The sequence below is a fragment of the Hipposideros armiger genome, unplaced genomic scaffold (assembly GCF_001890085.2).
Source record: "Hipposideros armiger isolate ML-2016 unplaced genomic scaffold, ASM189008v1 scaffold_1240, whole genome shotgun sequence".
NCBI classification, from domain to species: Eukaryota; Metazoa; Chordata; class Mammalia; order Chiroptera; family Hipposideridae; genus Hipposideros; species Hipposideros armiger.
Genome location: NW_017732590.1, coordinates 255,200 through 277,552, shown reverse-complemented (window position 1 = coordinate 277,552; position 22,353 = coordinate 255,200). Strand labels below are relative to the sequence as shown.

Genomic DNA, 22,353 nt, shown 5'->3' with positions numbered 1-22,353 from the left:
GTGCGCTTGGCCATGGCAGACACTGAGGCGCAGCCGGCTCCCAACACAAATATATACAGAATTCCTACAACTCAACTGCAGCAACAAACACAAATTACCTGATTTTAAAAATGGGCAAAAGACCTGGACAGACGCTTCTCCAAAGATAAATAGCCAACAAGCATCCCTAATTGTTAATCAAATCGCTAAATGTAAATCAAAGCCACAAGATAGCACCTCATACTTGTCAGAACGGCCACTATCAGACAACAAAACAAAATAACAGGTGTTGGCAAAGATGTGGAGAAAGTAGACCCCTCGGGCACGGTTGAGGGGAAGTCAATATGGAGGGTCCCCAAAAAATTAAAAACAGGATTGCCATGTGATCCAGCAATTCCACTTCTGGATATTTACCTGGAAGGATTCGAAGCAAGATCTCAAAGAGCTATTTGCACACTGGTATTCACTGCGGCATGATTCACAGCGGCCGACAGGTGGGAGCCACCCAAATGTCCACTGGCAGGCGAAAGGATAAACAAAACATGGCCTACGCATACACTGAATGGAACATTACTCGGCCTTGTTAAGGCGACCTGCCATGTGCTACAATGCGGGTGAAGCAGGAGGGCTTCAGGCTCGGTGACACACGCCGGTCACAGAAAGCAGGCACTGGGTCTGAAGGATCTAAAGCAGTCAAGCTCATAGAAACAGAAAGTAGCATGGTGGTTGCCGGGGCGGGGCCGTGGGGGTGGGGTGTTGAGGGGTGCAGAGCTCCAGTTTTTCAAGATGAAGGCATTCTTGAGATCTGTGTCCCACCCAGCGGTGTGAACAGACCTCACACTACGGACTGTACATTTAAAATGGTTAAGGTGGCAAATTATATGTCATGTGGGGTTGTTTAGACAGTTCAAAAAAAGTTTTTTTAAGTCAGGCTATGGGATTTTGGACAAGGTATTTAACCTCTCAAACTCCAGTTTCCCTACCTGTAAAATGGACACTGTCTGTACCTATTAAATGTTCAGTGAAAAGTAGCTTTTATTCTTATGAATGGCACCAAGGATTTTTAACCTTTGGATTTTTCTGGAAGCACTGCTGTGCTTCTCCATGCGGTCAGAGCCTTATGATCTCACCTCTCTCTTAGTCAGAGGTCATCCTGGCACTTTCCAGCTTCCGGAAAGCCCCAGCCTGAATGCCTTTACTCCTCCCCAGGCTGCTGTGTAGGCAGAAATTTGGGCACAAAGTCCCCTCACGTTGTTGTAACTGTCACTTTTACATGTGCAACTGAGCTCTCGATACTGTCTCAAATTTCTTCATCCCAGCTTTGATTCTAATGTCCTTTTCAATTATCTCCTTAGCATAACCTGTGTTGTTAAATTGGCCTTATCAAAGCCCCTCTGAACCACTGTGGTCACTACTTATGATAATGCAATTGTTACTGCTACCGTTGGATCTTGGTGGTTCAAGTGGCGTCAGCTAAGTCATCACCAGAACATTCCCGGTCCCTCGGGAGGCAAGGGCACTGGAGCCCCTGCCGCTTGCTTCAGAATTTGAATTTATGATAATTGTGTGGTAGGTGCTGCTTAGCAAAGAAAGGAAAAAAAGTGAAGTGTGACATCTAGTTACAGCTGATGCAAGCTGCTGACACCAGAACTTAAAAGCAGAAGGTTTATTTATAGAATCACAAGATGAGAGCGCTGGAGTTCAAACCCCTTGTTTTTTATAAATGAGGAAACCATGGCCCAGACAAGGGCTGTGGATCCACACCAGCGACCAAAAAAAGAGACGCGCAGCCTCCCCGTCGGGGAATCGAACCCCGGTCTCCCGCGTGACAGGCGGGGATACTCACCACTATACTAACGAGGACGGCGGGCCAGCTCCCCGCCCCGTCCGCTCTGTGGCTCCCGACGCCTCCCCGTGACCTCCATGCCCTCCCCGCTCCACCCAGGCGACCGGCACGTGCCTGACCCGACGACACCAAACCCACCACGGCCTCCAACAAAGCCGCCTGGGAGACCCACGCGGACCCGGACCCGCAGGCGCTGAAAGCTCAGGTCACGCTGCCCGTCGCCTCCAACGCCGCGGCGACCCGGGACGAGACGCGCGGGCGGCGGCCGAGGCCGGGGACTGGACCAGCGATGGGCGACAGGGCACGCGCGGCGGAGCCCGGCGAGTCGGCGGCCCCGCTGCCTGTGCGCCGCCGCGCGTCCGCTGCGTTGCTCACTCAGGTGCCCGCCCCGCACGGTGTCGGGCCCGGGACACAGGTGTTGGCGTGGAAGCCCAGCCAGTTGAGCAGCGGCGCGCCCCAGCCTGCCGTCAGGATGGCCGAGCGGTCTAAGGCGCTGCGTTCAGGTCGCAGTCTCCCCTGGAGGCGTGGGTTCGAATCCCACTCCTGACAGCGGCTTAGCCTTTTGGCTCCCCCAAATAGTGTCCCCAGCTTCAATGACACCCTGGCAGCGTTTCCCACCGTACAGCCCCTACCGGGCCGGCACGGCACCCTTATGGTGCAGGCAAGCTCTGGCCAGCTCGCCCACGCACACGGCGTGGCGTGGCACAAAGGCCTAGGAGGACGCCCCAGCACCGCTCTTCAAAGAGCGCCACCGAACCAACGTTGCCAACGCTCCCACCTCACAGCCGACCCCGAGGGCCGGACCCCGAGGGAGAGCCGCGCGCGGGCCCGAGCCGGTTGCGCGCAGGCGCCGCCAGCTCCCTGCTCCCGGACCCGGATGCCCCGCGCGCCCACGCGCAGGGAAGCCAGCCGACAGAGGGGCCGCGGGTCGCGGCGGCGGTGGCTGTAGGGAACGTGGGCGCTCAGCAGCTCCCGCCACACACCACCTGCCCTGATTGGGATGCGGGCGCCCGCCAGCCTTGCTCCGGCTCGGGGCCTCCTCTGGTGACAGCGACAGTGTCCCGGCGACACCGACGGCAGGGAAAAGGGCAGATGGGCCGACCGAGTCCGCCTCTACCCCTCCCTCCGTCCTTTCGGCGCCGCGCCCTCGGACCCTCGACATGCCCGGGGCCTCTCTTTCAGGTCGCTGGTCCACCTCCTGCTCAAACGGATGCGACACCAGCGGTGGACGGTGACCTGCTAGGCGCGCTGCTAGCCAGGGTCACTAGGCCAGTCCCGGGAGTGTCACCGCCGGTGCATGGGTGGTTCAGTGGTAGAATTCTCGCCTGCCACGCGGGAGGCCCGGGTTCGATTCCCGGCCCATGCAGCCTCGCGTCGCTTTTTGGTCCTTCACCCAGAGCCCCAGTTTAGGTTTCCGCTCAGGGCACCTGCTCGCACCCACCACACCCCAGCCCTGGGGACGCAACTGGACCCAGCACACTGCCTGCTCAGCTCCTTGCGCCCCGCGCCCCCCTTGTCCCTTCCAGGACCCTGACAACGCTGGAATCCTGCCCTTCACTTCACCGAACCCTACTGAGCTCCACACTCGGGCACCCGCACGCCCCACCTCTCCAAGGGTCACCACCTTGCCTCGGTCTCGGGCTGCTGGAACCCGACACTCCCAAAATTACACTGTGAACACGACCAGTGCCAGGAATGTTGCCACTCTTAGGGGACAGACACAGGCGTCGCATCCTCCCGCAGGGTCACGACGTCAACATGGCGCATGACTGGGTGCACAGCAGCTCCATGCTCTCGCCTCAGTGCACGCTCCGCTTTCACCAGGCGCGACAGTTTTCCAACACCGTTCCTGCACCACGAAAACCATGCCCACGCAGTCGGGCGAGTCCGCCGCCACCGCCGCCAACCACGCCCCTAACCCTAACCCAACACCACCCTCCGCACCGCCACCAACCCCTACTTACCCCACACGGGACGTGGCAAAGGATCCTGCACTGAACTGGCCATTTTCGCCTCTCTGAATCTCAAGCCCAAACACACCTGAGACCTGGCTGCTTGTCCCCAAGAGAGGTGATCGGTGTCTCTGGGACAGCGGGACCGCGCCTAGACCCTGTCTCCCACTCGCATTCTCACTGTCGCCCCGCGCCCGCTTCCGACGGCCCACCCCGCTCGCAAGCCTGACCCACCAGGGAGCACAGCGCACCCGGCTCGCCGCCCGCGCGGGTCCTCCCAACCACAGGGGCTTCCATCTTGCTCGCGCCATTGTCCACTCACTCCCCCTGCTTGCCGTGTGCTGTTCCTTCCCGCCACCCACGCCTTTCTCACATGTCCCACTCAGGCGGGTCACCTCCACCAGTCCTGACACCCCACAGGCTCCTCAGACCCACGCCAGATCTCAGCCACGCGCGCACCTGCCGGGCCAGCTGCCACGCGGTGCCAAGCCCTGCACGACCCTGCCTTGCGTAGCCAGGCCCACTCCCAGGGAAGTTCCGCAGAGCCCCACACCTCCCGGCTCCCGCGCTCCACCCGCGTCCCCCCACCCCAGCGCGCCTTCTCGCACCTCCCAGCATGCGGGGCACGCCTGATCCGCGTATGGCTCCTTTGGCCCTGCACCCTAAGCCTCGTGGAAAGGCACCCACCGGCACAAACACCTCCATCCCTCACCCTCACCCACCCACTCACGCCAACCCCTGGGTAGGGGGCAGCGACGGAGCTGCCCGCGGTGACGGGTGGCACCGTGTGTGCCCACGGGGGTCTGTCCGACGCTGTAGTAAACCAGCCAGCGTGCCGCTCGCGGGGCGTCCAATTGGCCTCCCTCAGAAGCAGCAAACTCTTGTGGCGACAGGGCGAGGCAGTCTGGACGCAAGGAGACCGAGGCGGGCGATCCACCTCCGGGAGCACCCGTAGGAGATGGATGGATACAGGGGTGGACAGAGGGACGGAGACCCGGGCAGACAAACGGCCAGGCGCGCAGCAGTGGGACGTTAGGAGTCAGGTCTCTGTGGGGCGCTACTTGGTGATAAGATGGGGAGCGTTGAGGATGCCACTGGAACCCGAACCCAGCGGGGGCTAGCAGTCCACCCTGTCAGGTCACCCATGTGCCTCCACCTGCTCCCACCAGCGTGACTGCGGGGTTTTCCCGAGTGGCCGCCTGTGTCCCCCGGCTCTCCGGGGTCCGCTGCAGCCTGGTGCTCAAGCGACCCCGACGACGTGTCCAGATTCCTTATCACACCTCCTCCTCCCGGTCGCCAGGGTCCCACCCTCCACTCCCTCCCGCCGGAGAGCACACGAGCCCCGTCACCGGCCCGCAGAACCGGCTTGCGGATGTGGGTGACGTTTCCAACCCCCCATCCCTGCCGGGAGGGAGGGGTGGCGCGTCAGCCCCGAGGTTTGTGCCAGTGACGCCGAGCTGCCGCAGAGTCCCAGCACGTGCGGTGGGTCGCCCTGGGGGAGTCTGTTCACACGCTGAAGGACTCGGGTGTGCAAGCGGGTCCAAAAGGTTTGGACGCCAGCGAGCAATGGCTAAAAGTGGGGCGTGGACACGTTTCGTAGAAATAAGAAAGGATTCCCTGACCGGGAATCGAACCCGGGCCGCGGCGGTGAGAGCGCCGAATCCTGACCACTAGACCACCAGGGAACGGCGAGCTGCGCGCCTGGCTGCCGCCTCCTGCACCGAGCGCCCGGCCCCCGAGCGGCCGTCGCCCCGGCCTCTCCGCGCCCACCCGCTCGGCGCCCCCGGCAGTCCACGCGCCCTCGCTTTCGTCCTGCCTGCCGCAGGCTCAAAACACTGCCCACCCCTCCCACACCCCGAAAAAAAAAAAGCCGGACGGCTGCGTTGGCCGGGAATCGAACCCGGGTCAACTGCTTGGAAGGCAGCTATGCTCACCACTATACCACCAACGCTCCCGGCCGGTCGCCGCCCGCTGTGGGTCGAGTCCCGAGGAGCCCGTTCCACCGGCCACTGTGGCCCGGCCAGTGGGCAGCTCGGGGTTGGGGTCCGCGTCCGAGCGCCCCATGATTGGACCGTGGGCCTCGCTCGGGACGAGTAGACCGGCTCTCGGGAGCGAGCGGCTGGACGGAGGGCGGCACCAGCGACCAAAAAAAAAAAAAAGAGACGCGCAGCCTCCCCGTCGGGGAATCGAACCCCGGTCTCCCGCGTGACAGGCGGGGATACTCACCACTATACTAACGAGGACGGCGGGCCAGCTCCCCGCCCCGTCCGCTCTGTGGCTCCCAACGCCTCCCCGTGACCTCCATGCCCTCCATGCCCTCCCCGCTCCACCCAGGCGACCGGCACGTGCCTGACCCGACGACACCAAACCCACCACGGCCTCCAACAAAACCGCCTGGGAGACCCACGCGGACCCGGACCCGCAGGTGCTGGAAGCTCAGGCCGCCAACGCCGGGGCGCGCCGGGCGGAAGAGGCCCGAGGGGCAAGCGAGGCTGCGGGGAGGGGGCGCTGCGCGCGTCTCGCCACTGCGACCCGGGACGAGACGCGCGGGCGGCGGCCGAGGCCGGGGACTGGACCAGCGATGGGCGACAGCGCACGCGCGGCGGAGCCCGGCGAGTCGGTGGCCCCGCTGCCTGTCCGCCGCCGCGCGTCCGGTGCGTTGCTCACTCAGGTGCCCGTCCCGCGCGGTGTCGGGCCGGGACACAGGTGTTGGCGTGGCAGCCCAGCCAGTTGAGCAGCGGCGCGCCCCAGCCTGCCGTCAGGATGGCCGAGCGGTCTAAGGCGCTGCGTTCAGGTCGCAGTCTCCCCTGGAGGCGTGGGTTCGAATCCCACTCCTGACAATGGCTTAACCTTTTGACCCACCAACAAAAGTGCGCGTCCCTGGGGGTGACGCAGCCTTCCCCGTCTGTCTCGCCTTACAGTCCCCTCCTAGACGGGCCCTTTATAAGTCATAGAGTTTGAGGGGATTATTCCTACCCCTAAATTTACCAGTGGTTGCAAGCTGGCTTAAAGTAGCAGCACATCCCACACCCCGCATTTCAGAACAGCTGCTGGTCGGTAATGAGTCCGGTCGCAAGTAACACTTTTCCCTGCTGGATATGACAAGGGTCCTTCGTCCAAGTTGCTGACCGTGGCATTTTGAGAACACGCACAGAGCCTCCCTAGGAATGGAGTCCACACTGAGGAAAAAGGCGCAACGCGAAGCAGAGAGTTGGGGGGCCTGCGTCAAGGCCAGCCTGACCAGCACTGAGAGGCAATACTTTCTCTTTGTTGTTTAAGTAAGTTTATGAGTTTGCGTTAGAGCGCTCAGCCTGATGGACTCTCACTACCCACGGAGAAGTCAGCGCGCTCGCCATCTGCATGGTCGTTCCCATGCTGCATGGCCGGGGCCTATGGTCAGCTGCCCCCCTGGTGCTCTGGCCCTGCTGGTCCCCACTTTTGAACACCCCCTTTTCTGTTCACCGCACACCCCTTTTCTCCCCTAGGCGCCGGCGGGAATAGAGCTCCTGGAGCAGTGGGCCACCATGGCGCCGCTCTGGTCCCCTAGGCACGCGTGTCCGACCACAACAGGCGAGTGTGCCCTGCAGCCCGGGTGACTCTCTCCCCCTCCTCCTAGCTCCTAATGCCTTTCTCCCGTGCTCGTCCCCACAGTGTCTTCACGCCCTGCCTCCCAGACAATTTCACACCACTGAGAACGTGAGGTCATTTGACCTCGGCCGCCATTTACCGGCGGTTTGGGGTCCTACCTTGTGTCCACAGGGTTCCCTCTGAGCGTGCCCTGCACGGCGGCCTCCATAGGCTGTAGGTGTCCACTCTCTTTCCTGCTTCCTGGGATTGTAAAGTGCATTTCCGGGGAGACCGGACAGGACCTCGGATTACGGGGTACACTTCCGGGGATACCAGACAGGACCTGGGATTACGGGGTACACTTCCGGGGAGATCGGACAGGACCTGGGATTACGGGGTACACTTCCTGGGAGACCAGACAGACAGGACCTGGGATTACGGGATACACTTCCGGGGAGACCGGACAGGACCTGGGATTACAGGGTACACTTCCGGGGAGACCGNACAGGACCTGGGATTACGGGATACACTTCCGGGGAGACCGGACAGGACCTGGGATTACAGGGTACACTTCCGGGGAGACCGGACAGGACCTGGGATTACAGGGTACACTTCCGGGGAGACCGGACAGGACCTGGGAATATCAGGGTCGCAGAGCCTTCCACGAGCTAGTTGGCTGTCCCGTCTTAAGCAAGTCAGACTAACAGCCTCTCCATCTTCCTAAACACCTTGAACACTTCCCGCACGGCGGTGTTAGGGAAACTAATTAAATGCGAGAGTGTGAACGTGCACAAAAGGGGAACGCTCAGCGGGGGGGACCCCAGTCCTTGCGCGCTGTGTTCTTTCCTGGGAGTGCCTTTGACTCTCCCAGGGGACTCCACACCCGTCCCCACGTGTGCGGAGGGGTTTCCGCTCAACGGGCAGTTCCCGGGGACACCAGCGGGCGTCGCACGATTAACTGGGGGGGACCAGCAGACACTGGGTGACCGGAAGTCGGTGTTGCGAGCCGTGAAGGCGCTCCCGGGAGAGAAAGGCGCAGGGAGGCGCCGGTGCGTTTTCCTCCCCAGGGGCCTCCTCGTTGAGGTCTGGCGGACGTGCGTGCGCGTCTGTGGCTTCTGACCGGAGCTGCGCCCTGTCCCTGCGCGGCCCCAGGCCGCCCGCTGCCTGCAGCCCGCGCCATGTTCCTGCGGTCCCGGAAGGGGGCGCTGAGCGCCGGCGGCGCCCACGCAGGGGACTCACCGTCCCCGCCCGGGTTCCCGCCCCGCAGCTCCGGAGCGACAGCCCCCCGAGCACTGAGGGACCGAGAGGCGGGCAGAGCGAGCCCTGCGGGGTCCGCCCCCTGCGGGACGCAGCGACACAGGGACGCGGCGCTTCCAGGGCGCCTTGGCGACAAGGGCTGCCAGCGGTTTCCGTAGTGTAGTGGTTATCACGTTCGCCTCACACGCGAAAGGTCCCCGGTTCGAAACCGGGCGGAAACAACAGGCGCATCCTTTTGCCGGCTGAGCGAGCCCCGTGGGTGACCCGTCCCCCAGCAGTGGGACCTGGTCAGCGGTCTCCAGCCACCTTTTCTGACCCTGCAGGGGAAAGCGCCCTTGGCCGCTCAAGTACAGCCTTAGGTTCCGTCCCCGCTCTGAGTCCCCAGGTCTGGTTGGAGGCCGCAGTCCTGTCAGGCGGGCGGCCTCGGGGACGGGACTGACGGGCCGTGTCCCGCAGGGACCTGATAGCTGGCGTCCCGCCCCACGCGCCCCGTCCAGCGCTCCAGCCCGCCGCGCGCGACCGCGGCCGCCACCCCTGCCTCTGTGCGCCTTCCCGCAGCCCAGGTGCCGCCCAAATGGACACTTGCTCCTCCCACCTCGCCTCTGTCCCCGCAGGGAACCTGGTTATAAATCAGGCGGAAACGACGCATATTTTCTTTCCATTAAAAAGTTATTGTCACAACCCGCCCCCTCCCAAACGGGCCAACAGTTTGAATAGATACTTCCCCAAAGAAGAAAGACGGGTAGTAAATAATCACATGAAAAGATGCTCGACAGCACGAACCTTTAGGGAGATGCAGATTAGAAAGTGAGGCGTCAGGACACGTGTATCACACCGGGCTGCCCAGGACTCCCGCCCTGCTGGTGGGGACGCAAGACGGCACAGCCCCTGTGGCAACTATGGGAACAGGCCAGCCCTTCCTTTAACAGGCAAACGACCACAGGACTCAGCCACATGCTATTGGCAAGTATTTACCGAGACAAAGTAAATAAAGCAGATGCCCATGCAACAACCTGCACGCTAGTGTGAATGGCAGCTTCCTAGCCAGGCTGGAAGCAACCCAGGTGTCAATCAATATTGTGGTACATCCATACAATGGGATACTACTGGGGGGGGGGGGACGACAAAGTATTGATACGTGAAACATGAATCTCAAGATAATTATGCTGAGTGGAAGAAGCCCAACCAAAAGAGTGCTACATGACTCCATTTAAAATTCTAGAAAATGGAAACTAAAATGACAGGAAGCAGATCGAACGTTGCTTGGCAGGTGGTAAGGGTTAGAAAGGGGCCCAAAGAAAAGTTTTGGGATGTGATGGACATGTTCATTATCAGAACTGTGCCAGGACTGCATTAGGACTTTCATTGGCTCCAGGCACTTTGACCTTCATGGGCCCCTTCTGTCATATAAAAACATTTTCATATTAAAAATCTTTTTAAATAGATTAATAGAAATTATTTTATAGCTGCATTGGTATAAAGATGAATGTAATAATATAATATAAAATATTTTCTTTGATACAAAAGGTCATTCTTTTCTTTGAATTTAAAAGAATTTTTAAAAAATAAAGCACTTTGAATTTAAAACATTTCCATAGGTGTATGCCTAGTGTGTAAGTCAGCCCTCGATTGTGAGGATGGTTTCACAGGTCTATACATGTGTCAAAACTTAACAACCTGTACATTTTAAATACAAGGTCTGACAATTAAGTTTGAACTTGTTGCAACGATGTTGCTAACCTTTTTTTTATATCAGAGGGATTCTTCATTATGAATTTGTACCAACTGGACAAACACTTAACCAACTTTACTATTTGGAAGTGTGAAAAGGCTGCGTGAAAAAGTTAGATGACCTGAACTTTTCTCACCAACAATTCGTGGCTCTTGCATCACAACAATGCACCAGCTCACATGGCACTGTCTGTGAGGGAGTTTTTAGCCAGTAAACAAAAAACTGTATTGGGACACCCTCCCTACTCACCTGATCTGGCACCCAATGACTTCTTTCTTTACCAGAAGAGAAAGGAAATATTGAAAGGAAGACATTTTGATGATGCTCAGGACATCAAGGATAATATGATGGCAGCTCTGATGGCCATTTCAGAAAAAGAGTTCTAAAATTGCTTTGAAGGGTGGAGTAGGTGCTGGCGTCGGTGCCTAGCTTCCCAGGGGGAGTGCTTGGAAGGCGACCGTAGTGATATTCAGCAATGAGGTATGTAGCACTTTTTCTAGGATGAGTTCGCAAACTTAATTGTCCAACCTCATATGTCCAATTTACTGTATGTCAATTATGCCTAATATAGCTGTTTAAAATTACTTTAGTACTTCTCAGAATAAAATAAACATATTTGAAGCCTGTTCTGGATACTCATAAAAAACAGTTTCTTATTAAAAATAATAAGTACAGGGCTAATCTCCATTCACTGCCCTCTATCTGCATGGAGGGCACAGACTCTTTTCTTGCTTTATTTTGGTCTTAATTTACAATTTTCTTTTATCCATAGTCCCTACTCCCACCCCACCTCTAATGCATTGGATATGTGTCTTGAACTTGTATGTATCCTTGTAAAATGTGTAGTTGTTTCCTAATTTTGCATGTAAGTTTTTCTCTCAGCACTGTGACTTTATGGTCTGCCATACTGCTGTGGGCCATTCAGCCTTGATTCTAACTGCTGCAAACAGTTTCATAGCAGGCACGCACCCATTTTACTTTTCTTTCCCCCAAGATGGATACCAGGTCATCATCCACTTCCTGCTATGACAAAAAAATGCCATCATATATTCCTAATTAAACAAATTTTATACAATGCCTGCTGTGTGCCAGTAATGTTCTAACCTCTGGGGATCCGGTAATGATGATGAGACAGGGACAAACCACTGCCGGGAGTCAACGTTCTAGTGGGTGAGCAGACAATAATAAGATAAAATGTAGGCTGTAGTATGTTCTTCGATGGTAAGTACTAAGGAGAAATAAAGAAAGTGTCTAGAGGCAGGGGGTGGGGTGGGGAGTGACGTGTTAGATAGTGTGGCCCAGGAAGAGAAAGTGAAAGCCCCTGAGAAAGTGACTTTGAATTAAAACCTGAAAGAAGTGAGAGAACTGGCCATGTACGTATCTGGGGGACAAGGTTCCAGGCCTAGGGGCAGCAAGTGCCAGGGTCTGTGGCAGGAGTTAGCTGTTATGTTCCAGAAATAGCCAAAAGGCCAGTAGGGGAGGTAGAGGGCCTTGCAGGTCAAGGTAACGGAAGGTGAGTGAGACGGAAGGCTGGGAAATGCATTTCCCTGCAGTACAGAACAGGACAGAAGTGCCACAGAGAATGGATCTGGGAGAAAAGATGCAAATACGCAGCATGCCGCGTGGTGAACTGGGGCTTACAGACTCCACCACACGGCAGGCAGGAGGAGAGGGCCAACCACAGCTCCCTGCTGCTTTGTCCTGAGCCCAAAGCACCTGACTGCTCTCCCTCACCCTTTCCCAGACCGCACGCTCTAGCCCCCGCAGCCTGACTATTCCACTAGCTGCCTTCGAAAGAGATGCCAGACACGTGGGGCAGTTTGGGAGGACGAGGATGGGCAAATTCCTCAGAATCGCGGGCCTTGAAAAAAGTCCATCCCTGTTGGTCAGAATATTTCAGGGCAGAATGGAGAATACAAAGAAATAGTAGAGTGACAGGCCTGCACCACCCAGACTGGCCAAGGTCTTCCAGAGCCTGACCCTCGGTGGGACGCAAAGGGGAAACCCACGGGCAGGGAGACAGGCCTTGTTTGTGACAGCAAACAAGAGCGTGGCTTCCCGCGAAGGCTGTACGTTTTAACGAGCACTGACTCTGAGCTTAGTCAGCATTTCCCAAGGGCACAGGTGGTCTCTCGCCCTGCTCCCTTCTGTGCTGTCAAGCAGAGCCAGGCTGTTTAGGCAAAGGTGAGCCGTTGCGTAAATTTGCATTACAAAGACAAAATATGGACACGGTAACGCGCATTTCCCCCAAAATAATTCGTCGACTGGTGATTTCGCCTTCAAACCCCTGGGAGCGTCAGGCGGCACCTATACGCCCCCTCCTTTCCCCGCTCCCCCCGCTCCCGGCCACGCCCCGGCCACGCCCCCGCGACCCGGAGCTTCCCCCGGCCCCGCCTCCGGTCACGCCCCCGCCCTGTGCGGACCCGCGCGGTCGCGAGCCTACGGGCCAGTCCCTCCTGAGGCAGGGCCGGAAGGGGGCAACGGTTGGTGTGGGCTCCGGACGCTGAGGGCTGGGTGACGAGGTGCCAGCAGCACGCCCGTGGGAGGGAAGCGGAGCCGCGCGCGAGGAGTGGGGAGCCAGGCGCGCGGCGCAGGAGCCGGAGCGGCCGCCCGCCCTTCCCGCCAGGCCCGGACCCGCCGTCCTGCGTGGGCATGTCGCGCGGGCTCCGCGCCAATCCTCGCGTCCCAATTACAAGTGTGCTATTGAAACGTTCTGTGCACGAATCCGCCTGGAAAATTCTGGTTCACCAAGTTAAGCACGTCTCTAATAAAATAGCTCCCGGAGTCTTCGATTTGCTAATATACACTTTCTAATCATAATAACTAACATTTGTCTTCAATTACTTTGTATCAGACTGAGTAATAATTCACGATGTCATTTAATCATTTTAACAATCTTATGAAGTAATCATTATAAAAATGTTACAGATGAACAAGCAAAGTTGAAAAGACACATGCCTGAGTCCCATTGCAGTGACGGGGCTAGATCTGAGGTCGTTTATACAGATGGTTCAAAAATCCCTTGTTAAATTGGAGCATCGCGGGAGCCCAGGCCTCCAGAGAGCACGCTCTGTCGTGGAGTCCGTGGAGGGGCAGCTGTGAGGTTCGAGACAGGCAAGGGAATGGGACCCCATCCCACCATGGAGGAGGCTGGTGCCTTTTGACCTCAAGATGAGGCAGTGGGGAACCTATGCGAGACTGGGGTGGGGGTGCCAGGAGCACTTCCCCGCTAAACGCAACTGCTCCTCCCTACAGGAGTGGCCTTGCAGGACACTCCTAAGTAGTCCAATAAAACAAACACTCCGAATAAAAAATGGACAGAGGATCTGAACAGACATTTCTCCAAAGAGGACACACAGGTGGCCAACAGGTACATGAAAAGGTGCTCAGCGTCACTCGTCATCAGGGAATCACAGTGAGATGTCACCTCACACCTGTCAGGGTGACAAGATGACCAGTGCTGGCGAGGGTGTGGAGGAGAGAGAACCCTCGGGCACTGCTGGTGGGGATGTAAATTGGTGCAGCCACTCTGGAAAATAGTAAAAGTTCCTCAAAAAAGTGATAGAATTACCACACAACCCAGCAATCCCACTTCTGGCTATTTGTCCGAAGAAATCCAAAACACTAACTCAAAAAGATACACACACGCTCATGTTCACTGCAGCTTTATTCACAATAGCCAAGATATAGAAACAACGACGTGCCCGATACACGAAAGGATAAAGAGGATGTGGCGCGCGCGCGCGCGCGCGCGCGCACACACACACACACACACTGGAATACTACTCAGCCATCAAAAAAGAATAAGTCTTACCATTTGCGACGGCATGGATGGACCTTGAGGGCATTATGCTGAGTGAAACAAGTCAGAAGAGACAAATACCAGACGATCTCACTGTAGGAGATACATTTTATAGGACCAGAAAATGGATGTCGGAAACTAGACTGTTGTTAGTGTTCTTTTTGTATTCTTATTGAAAAGTAACGGAGATTACAGACACACTGAGGTGGCACCCCTCACGCGTCCTCAGCACAGGGCGAGACCGGGTGTGCCCGAAGCCGGGAGAGAGGCGCATCCTTCGAGGAGCTTCTGCTGCACAGGCCTCTCCTACTGAGGTCAGACCAGACCTGGGGCAGCCAGGACGCAAGGACCTCCCCCCCATCGCTCCCCCTGGGGAACACTTTGCACGTGCTCTGGTCTGGGCCCTCCATGCCAGGAAGGGAAGAGCTGTGCCAGCCGGCCTCGGTGGTCAGCGAGACTCGGGGCGAGTCCTGAGGGACCCGAGGGACCCCATCCGCCCCTGCTCCGGAGACCCTCCTCGTCCCATCAGCACCGTGGGTCTCTCCCTAAGGCAGCGCCTGGAGGGGAGCCGGAGCCTGGGCTCGCTCAGCACCTCTTTCCAGCCGGAGAGGGAGCTGAACCTGCTTCCCGATTCTGAGTTGAGCCCAAATCTTCTCGGTCCTTAGCCTCGTGTGTCTCCCATCCCCCCACTTCCCTCTAAAACCTGGGTTCCGCCTCTGCCGTTACAGCGCTCATGCCCCTCCCCACATCCTCCTGGTGACCCTAACGCCTGCAGCTGTTAAGAGTCCTCTAAGGAAAAGGCGGCCGGGGACCGCAGCGAGGGTCCCCTCTGAGCGGCAGGCGCCGGCGACCTGCTGTGCAGCTGGTCTCCGCTAGAGGGCGACCGAGGCGCAAGACAGCGGCGCCGCCGGCCGCGGAGAGGGGGGCGCAGGCGCCGGCTTGTTGACACAGCTTTTGTGCCGCAGCCAGCGGTCTCCTAAAAACGCTCTTCATTGTGAAGATAATGAGAATTCGTTTGCTTTTTTATTTTACGGATTGCTTTTAACTTAATTTTATGATTGTGTAAAATAGTTACATAATTCCAAAATAAACCCTGCCAAACAAGGTGTATTCGGAGTTCCCCTTCTGCCCCTGCGCTGCCCACCCCATCTCCTCTCGCCCTCAAGGAGGAAACTCTCTGTTACACCAGTTGTTTTCCCACCGTTTTTCATCATTACGAATACGCGTGTTTACGTCTTTGACACAGCGCGCTGTGCGCACGCGCTACGCCCGGCTGTCCTCGCTTGAACGCGTCCCCCGAGCGCGTCCCTCGCTCCCTCCACGGCCGCCCGAGCCGTCTGGGCGACCCCGCCTGTGGCTGCGACCATGCTGCGTTTCATGCTGCACACTGCTCGTCTTTCCATGTTGTTGCCGGAGTATCTTCCGACGGCTAGACGTGGGGCTGCGCTGGCTGGACACCGCCGGATTCCCCATCAAGTCCCCATCGTGGAGGTCCTGCTGTTTTGCATTTCCACGTGTGAGCGCCAGTGTCCTCAAAGCATGGCCAGCTGTATGTCACCGATGTCTTGGAATACGCCCGCCTCCTGAGTGACGTATGTAGTTTTAATGTGCATTTTTTTTAAGTGTGAGTGATATTGAACGTTTTTTCATATGGTTGACAGCAATTTGTATTTCTTTCTCTGTGATATGTCTGATTATATCTCTAGTCCAGTTTTCTGTAGGGATATTAGTTTTTTTCTTCTGTATTTTTAGAAGTTTCTTTTGATGAATATTAACCCTTTGTATTATAATTTATAACTTATTTTTCTCAGTACCTTTTTGCCTTTTGTTACGTATTAAATCTTATTAATATGCATCTATGGAGATAACCATACGTTTTTCTCTTTGGATCAATTAAAATGATACATTATACCAATGGATTTCCCTTGCACTCATCACTTACTTGGTCATGATAACCTTTTTTAATTTGAAGACCCGATTGCCTTTATTAAGCAATTCATGAATCAGGCAGCGTCCCATCTAGCAACTAGAAGGTGTTCACACAATAAAATATTTTTAATGTGCTGTTGGATTCTGCTTTCTAATGTTTTATGTAAGATTTTTGCATCAATATTAATAACGAAAATTGGTCTACAGTGTACCTTTTCGTTAGTCTTTGTTGTGGTTCTGAAATTCAGATTTGGGAATCAATGTTACATTTACATCATAACACGAGTTTGGGAGTTTTCCTTCCTTTGCCATGCTCTAGAATAGTAAGTTAAACTTTTTAAAGTTTCATAGACTCCTCCAGTGAAACCATCTGGGCCTCTTTTGTTTTGTGGGGAACTCTAACTGGTGTCTCCAGTTCTTTTATGTTAAATGGTCTGTTTAGACTTTCTTTCTCCACAGAGGTCAATTTTGTTAAATTGTGTTTTTCTGCGCAATTATCCATTTAATGTAGATTTTCAAATATCTTTACATAGAATATGTAACTTCCTAGGTAATAAGATCATTTTTTGCTCTAATATTTGGCCTCTGACCTTGATTCCTGAACTGCTTGTAATTTCCTGGGTAATATTAGTGTCTTTGTTCTGATGAGGGGGCTCTGGGTGACTCCTGGGTGGGGGCTGGTCCCCACAAAACCCAGGCCACGACTAGAAGCCTGGGGTTTCCAGCCCTGCCCTATCTGCAGAGAAGGGCTGGAAATGGCGCTATGACCCATTCTGCCCTGTGGTGAAGCCTCCACAAAGTCCCCAGAGTACAGGTTCATGGGTGATGGAGGGGCAGGGAATGTGGTGCCAGGAGGGGGCATGGCGCTGAGCCCCTCCCACACGCCTGGCCCTAAGCACCTCTTCAGGTGACGTCCACGTGGACCCTTTACCACACCCTTTAATAAGTTGGGGATGTAAGTGAAGTGTCTTGAGGCCTGTGAGGCGCCCTGGGGTCTCTTAATCCCCTCCTGGCACCTAACTTGAGGCAAAACCTGCTTATTCCTAGTTAACATCTGTACATGACAGTTGGGACTCTCTCAACTTCTCACTCTCTAAATCTCTCCTCATTGATGCATGGACTGTATTTACAGGGTTGCCAAGATGTCTGGAAAGACAAATGAATACATATTAGCAGTCTGTTGATCTTTCGATACATGCTGAAACAACAACAGTTATCTATTTCCAGACTGGAGGGCCGCCCTGGATACCGTCCAAGCACACAGCTACCACATAGTACAGGTTCCATTATAAGCACCACGTACTCGTAGACATGCGAGTCAATGGAAGTTACTTCTCACCACTAGGGAGAGACACTGATGTCTCCTCAGCCGTTTGCATTGTTACAGCTTGTCTCAATTCCTCAGGAAGGGCTGCTGTCAAGAATGGTGCACACTGTGTATGGGGCAGGTGAGCAGCAGCCGAAGGTGCTTCCCAGGCAGCGGGGGAGGGGGGGCATCTGCTGCACAGCTGCGCCTGGGTAGGTGCGTGCCCTGGCACCACAAGCTCCCTGCGTCTCCCGCTTCTCTCGGCCCTGCTCAGGGTGCAGCGCTACCTGGGATCCCAGAGGGTGATGGCAGAGACAGGAGTCACTTAAAGACCCAGGACGAGACATGCTTTTCTGGGCACAAATCTGAGTCAGTCCCTTTGAAAACATGATTCCTTTGTTACTCTACCTGAGGAGATGGAGGACCCTGCAATCAGGGCCTCGGCAGTGCTGCGTACCTAGTGCCGATCTCACCTAGACCCTGCTTACCTGTCAAGGCAGGCTCTACCATCCCAATGCAAAGGAGGCTACACAACTTGAATGAACCAAAGCCAAGTGCTCAACGTCACACAGCTCCTATGTGCCCGCGGTAAGTGTCTGGCTCTAAAGTTCGTGGGACATTACACCACACTGCCCGACGAATACAGCTCCTGGGGTTCCATGGATGGGGACAGTGGCTAAAGGCCACAGTCACAGGCAACCTGGGCAGTCTTAAGTAGGGTAAGTTATGTTAGAAAAAAGACAGGGCCGTTGTTTGGCTGATTTTTCTCACGTTCACTCACCCTGTCCCTCACATCTCTAAAATGAAAATAAACCCAAGCTTCCAGGAAAAATCCTGGGGACAGTGTCATCCAAGAAAGTAACAAGGGAAAGGCCGCCTGCTCATTGGGGGGTTGTCTGGAAGGTCCGCCTTCTGCGGTTGCCAGGCAACAAAGGTAAACAGCAGGAAGTAGCAGGATCATGGCCACTAACTACAGTGCCAACCAGGTAAGTTCTTTTTCCATCTCTCTGTTTAATTTTGCCTTCCCAGATTCTGCCTTTGGACTGATGCCTCCCGCGGGATTCTGACCACTGAATAGACAGCTGCGAGTGGGGTGGAGCATTTGTCACCTCCTCAGCTCCTGGGGCAAGGAGGGCCCAGGGACAAGCCAAAGGTGTCTCTGGGGTCGGTGTGTATAGTCTAAACCAGAGGCCAGCAAATCTCTTCTGTAAAGGGCCAGAGAGTAAATATTTTAGGCTCTGTAGGCTAAGTGACAAAATCACACATAGTATATAGGTACTTACTACATTAAAACAGAAAACATTTTTCCATAAAGTTCTGACAAAATTCAAAATATAACTGAGTATCATTTTTTTATATTACTACTGAAAGAACAGAATCCTCTTGGGAGGATGCAAAGCTGGTGTGTGTCCCTTTTATCAAGCCAAGTGCAAACGTTCCCCTACAAGAACCGTTCTGAGCTTTGACAGGCCCTCTGTAAACAGACAGGAGGATGGGTCTGGCCCCCGGACCAGAGTTTGCTGACCACTGGCCTAGGCCAGCACTGTCTAACAAAAAGGTAACGCAAACCACAAATGTCATTTTAAATTTTCTAGTAGCTACATAAAAAATGTAAAATAGTAAATTTTAATAATATATTTGACTTAGCCCAATACATCCAAAATACTATTTCAACATTTAATATTTTAAGCTATAATCAGAGGTCCTTTTTTGTACTGTCTCCAAATCCCATGGATTTAAACTTACAAAGCTCCTCAGCCCGGACAGGTCAGTCATGTATCTAGTGCTGCTCAGCCACGTGTGGCTAGTGGCTCAACGCTGGACGGCACCCTTTAGACCAGCGGTTCTCAACCTTCCTAATGCCACGACCCCTTAATACAGTTCCTCATGTTGTGGTGACCCCCAACCATAAAATTATTTTCGTTGCTACTCTATAACTGTAATTTTGCTACTGTTATGAATCGTAATGTAAATATCTTTTTGTTTTCCGATGGTCTTAGGCGACCCCTGTGAAAGGGTCGTTTGACCCCCAAAGGGATCGCGACCCACAGGTTGAGAACCGCTGCTTTAGACCAAACAAATGACAGCCCCCTAACGCCTGGCATGGTCGGTCAGGACCCTGGTCCTCAAACCCAAATAACTGAGCCTTCACTTCCTGGGCTCAGGCCGCTGAGCCCCCGAGGGCTCTCACCCTTCTCTCCACAGTATGAAAAAGCTTTCTCACCCAGGTTTCTGCAGAACTGGTCTCCCGCCAAGCCGACAAAACAGGTATTGCCCCGCGTCTGGCGCACTGAGGCCACCTTGCGGTTCTTCCCATCACGCTCTGTAACTCCTGAAGCCTCCTTTGAACCCCGGTAGCCCCCTCGCCCTCAGCCCTCAGCCCCCAGGTACCTTCTGCCCCTTTTCCACTCCACTTGCCCAAGCGTTCTCCCCCCACCTCTACCCCAGAGCATTTCTTCCCACGAAGGCTACACTCAGATTATCGCCAATGACTGTGGTCATCTGCTGCCCTCGGTGCCCCGTTCCAAGGTGAGTTGCTCATCTCCACTCGTACGGAGAAGGCTGAGGACTGGAGTGAGGGGGGCAGGCTTCCAACCCCGTGTGGCCACCGTCAGCTCCCCAAACTGCCAGTTCATCCAGCAGACGGAATGGTACTCAGCACCCAATCTCCCTAAATCGACCTGAATAAAACGAATACCCTCAGGTGACACCACCAAACTTAGCCTAAGGGTGCAGAATGGAGCCAAGGGAGGTCAGGGGATGGAAGACTTCGGGTAACCCAAATGAAAGGGGGGGGTCACACCTTCTGTCTGGTCTCACGGTGCATGCCCCCAGGTAGAGAAGGGAAGTGGCAGGCAGCACCCATCAGGACCCGTGTCCTTCCCTTTTAGGCAAGCCCTTGGGGTTCCTTCATGGGCACATGGCAGATGCCTCTGAAGGTGCCCCCTGCTCGGGTGACCCTGACGGCCCGTACAGCTGCTGGCGCTGCTTCCCTCACCAAATGGATACAGGAAAATCCTGACTTACTCAAGGCCTCCAATGGGCTGCGCCCGGAAATCACGGGCAAGGTACCCACCCCTCCCACCTAACCTCAAATCCTGCTGTTCCCATTGCTTTCCAACCTCAAGTGCCCCTGGTTATAGCAGGGCTTGTCCCAGCAGGGGGCCCCTGAGCGATTCTGCCCAGTCCTGTCTGTCCTAAGCACCTCCTGAGATCCTAAGGGATGGGCTCCATCTTAGCGCCCACAGTACAAAATGATCTGATCTCAGGGGAGGTTCGCAGAATCAAATTTAACTCTTAGTTGAACCTGACCTTTTGTCCGCGGCAGGGGGAGAAAGAAATTTATAATTCTGAGGTGCACTGGGAACAACCGAGGCCTCTCAGACACCCTTCTGTCCCACCCCTACAGCCGCATGGTCCAGACAGTCCGAAGAGGCCCAAGAAGTTGGTACAGCTAGCACCAAGCCCGGCCATACTTCTCAGCTCCCCAGGCTCAAATCTCAACTCCCCAGATCAGAGGCGAAGCTCACACCCCTCTGCGGGTCACACTCCAGGTCCCCCAAGCCCAGCCAAGTGTCCTAACGCCCCCCACTCCCCACCCCTGGAAGCCTTCTCACGCTAGGACACTGGGAAGGTCCAAATCTAGCTGACGTCCAGGAATGCAAACCTGGGATTCCAGAAAGGACCGAGGGGCCCCACTGAGATAACCTGTCTAGAGGTTGAGGGAAGTAAGCCAGACCCCCGTCAGGGGAATTATGGGGTGAGAATAAAGACCAATTTGGAAAATAAACATCATTTGTTATTTGTTGCATCTTTCACCGATTTGGGCTTTTTCCCTCCACTATGGCTGCCTCTTGTAACCCATAACCAGGAGGAGGGCTGGGGAGACAGAGTAGGGAGAAGAGGCAGAGGGTTGGGGAGCAACACGTTTTTACAAGGACTGAGTCAGAAGTTACGCTGCAGACACGACCAAGACGTCGATCTGAATCACCCTCACCCTCATTTTTCATCCTGAGCACACACACCAAGGTCAGAAGGGCAGTCGTCAGCAGAGCACGTGTCTGTGTTTGGACCAGGTCTGGGAGGCCGGAGCTGAAGACACTGCCCGTCTAAGACGTCACATCCAATGGCAGAGCACCAGGGAAAACAAAGTCACAGAAGCAAAACTCAAGCAGAAGCACAAATATAGTTTAAAACTGAAGATGTATGGAGTGACTGGAAGACATAGAAGAAAAACAAAGTGAGAAGAAGGTAAGTAGAAATTTAGGACAGAATACAACCGTGATGACCACTCGGCCACCCCGGCCCCAATCACCTGAATGGTAAGAAGCCACCAAAAAGGTCAGCAAGTCCCCTGTCCACTCCCAGCCTCCGCCTCCTGCTCAGCACTGTCCCCACGCTGCATCTCCTGCCACTGGGGGGTAAATTTAGTGCCCCTGCCCGACGATTCCCAGCACCAATGCCAAAGGGTCCCCTCAAGAGCACTGGTCCCACATTCCAAGGACAAGCACAGAGGACACATGGTTTGGGCCTGAGGATGCCCCGCAAAGGCTGCCCAGGGCCGGTCTAGCGAAAAGGGAGACTGAACATCACTTACAGCCCAAGCCCCTCGGACCTGGGACGAGGGCTGCTGAGGCAGCAGGTCCCCAGCATCTATGTAGGGAAGGTCTCCTCTGCACTGGAAACCAGTGACGTCACTGCTGCTGCTCTCCACCCACAGCTTTAACTGGTTGGCCACCAACTGAGTGGCAGACAAGACAGATCTGTCACCCAGACTTTCTAAGAGACTATCAACACACCACTGCTGCCAAGGGAGTTGGGGACCCAAAAGCCTGGCCTTTATGGATAAAAGCAGCAAGTTTCCTCACCAAGTGTCTGCCAGGTTTTCAACGACCCCTGCTTTTTACATCTCCTCTCTGCTCGTCTGCATCCTTAGCTCATCATGCCTTAGCCGTCACCTGTGGCTCCCCTCCCTGGGTCACA

The 22,353-nt window shown here is 55.2% G+C and overlaps 1 protein-coding gene and 8 non-coding genes across 13 annotated transcripts; 5 read left to right on the top strand and 4 right to left on the bottom strand.

Moving 5' to 3' along the window:
• Window positions 1-1,770: 1,770 nt before the first annotated feature.
• TRNAD-GUC (transfer RNA aspartic acid (anticodon GUC)) lies at window positions 1,771-1,842 on the bottom strand. The gene has a single exon. It is a non-coding gene; the product is annotated as a tRNA-Asp (tRNA).
• A 449-nt stretch (window positions 1,843-2,291) lies between these two features.
• TRNAL-CAG (transfer RNA leucine (anticodon CAG)) lies at window positions 2,292-2,374 on the top strand. Its single transcript has one exon. It is a non-coding gene; the product is annotated as a tRNA-Leu (tRNA).
• A 746-nt stretch (window positions 2,375-3,120) lies between these two features.
• On the top strand, window positions 3,121-3,191 carry TRNAG-GCC (transfer RNA glycine (anticodon GCC)). The gene has a single exon. It is a non-coding gene; the product is annotated as a tRNA-Gly (tRNA).
• A 2,199-nt stretch (window positions 3,192-5,390) lies between these two features.
• TRNAE-CUC (transfer RNA glutamic acid (anticodon CUC)) lies at window positions 5,391-5,462 on the bottom strand. Its single transcript has one exon. It is a non-coding gene; the product is annotated as a tRNA-Glu (tRNA).
• A 194-nt stretch (window positions 5,463-5,656) lies between these two features.
• On the bottom strand, window positions 5,657-5,728 carry TRNAG-UCC (transfer RNA glycine (anticodon UCC)). Its single transcript has one exon. It is a non-coding gene; the product is annotated as a tRNA-Gly (tRNA).
• Window positions 5,729-5,948: 220 nt separating this feature from the next.
• On the bottom strand, window positions 5,949-6,020 carry TRNAD-GUC (transfer RNA aspartic acid (anticodon GUC)). The gene has a single exon. It is a non-coding gene; the product is annotated as a tRNA-Asp (tRNA).
• A 514-nt stretch (window positions 6,021-6,534) lies between these two features.
• TRNAL-CAG (transfer RNA leucine (anticodon CAG)) lies at window positions 6,535-6,617 on the top strand. Its single transcript has one exon. It is a non-coding gene; the product is annotated as a tRNA-Leu (tRNA).
• A 2,132-nt stretch (window positions 6,618-8,749) lies between these two features.
• On the top strand, window positions 8,750-8,822 carry TRNAV-CAC (transfer RNA valine (anticodon CAC)). Its single transcript has one exon. It is a non-coding gene; the product is annotated as a tRNA-Val (tRNA).
• A 5,325-nt stretch (window positions 8,823-14,147) lies between these two features.
• On the top strand, window positions 14,148-21,605 carry CFAP126 (cilia and flagella associated protein 126). 5 transcript variants are annotated; one of them, XM_019633095.1, is made up of 7 exons: window positions 14,148-15,727; window positions 17,292-17,958; window positions 18,400-18,928; window positions 19,576-19,638; window positions 19,819-19,899; window positions 20,262-20,438; window positions 20,780-21,605. In XM_019633095.1, the coding sequence occupies exons 3-7, from the start codon at window positions 18,863-18,865 to the stop codon at window positions 20,990-20,992; spliced, it is 600 nt and encodes a 199-aa protein (XP_019488640.1). In that variant the 5' UTR covers window positions 14,148-15,727; window positions 17,292-17,958; window positions 18,400-18,862; the 3' UTR covers window positions 20,993-21,605. The 5 variants fall into 5 exon arrangements, 4 of the variants coding, with proteins under 4 accessions (XP_019488640.1, XP_019488641.1, XP_019488642.1 ...); XM_019633096.1 differs by lacking the exon at window positions 17,292-17,958; XM_019633097.1 differs by lacking the exons at window positions 14,148-15,727; window positions 18,400-18,928 and having other exon boundaries at window positions 16,188-18,356.
• Window positions 21,606-22,353: the final 748 nt, after the last annotated feature.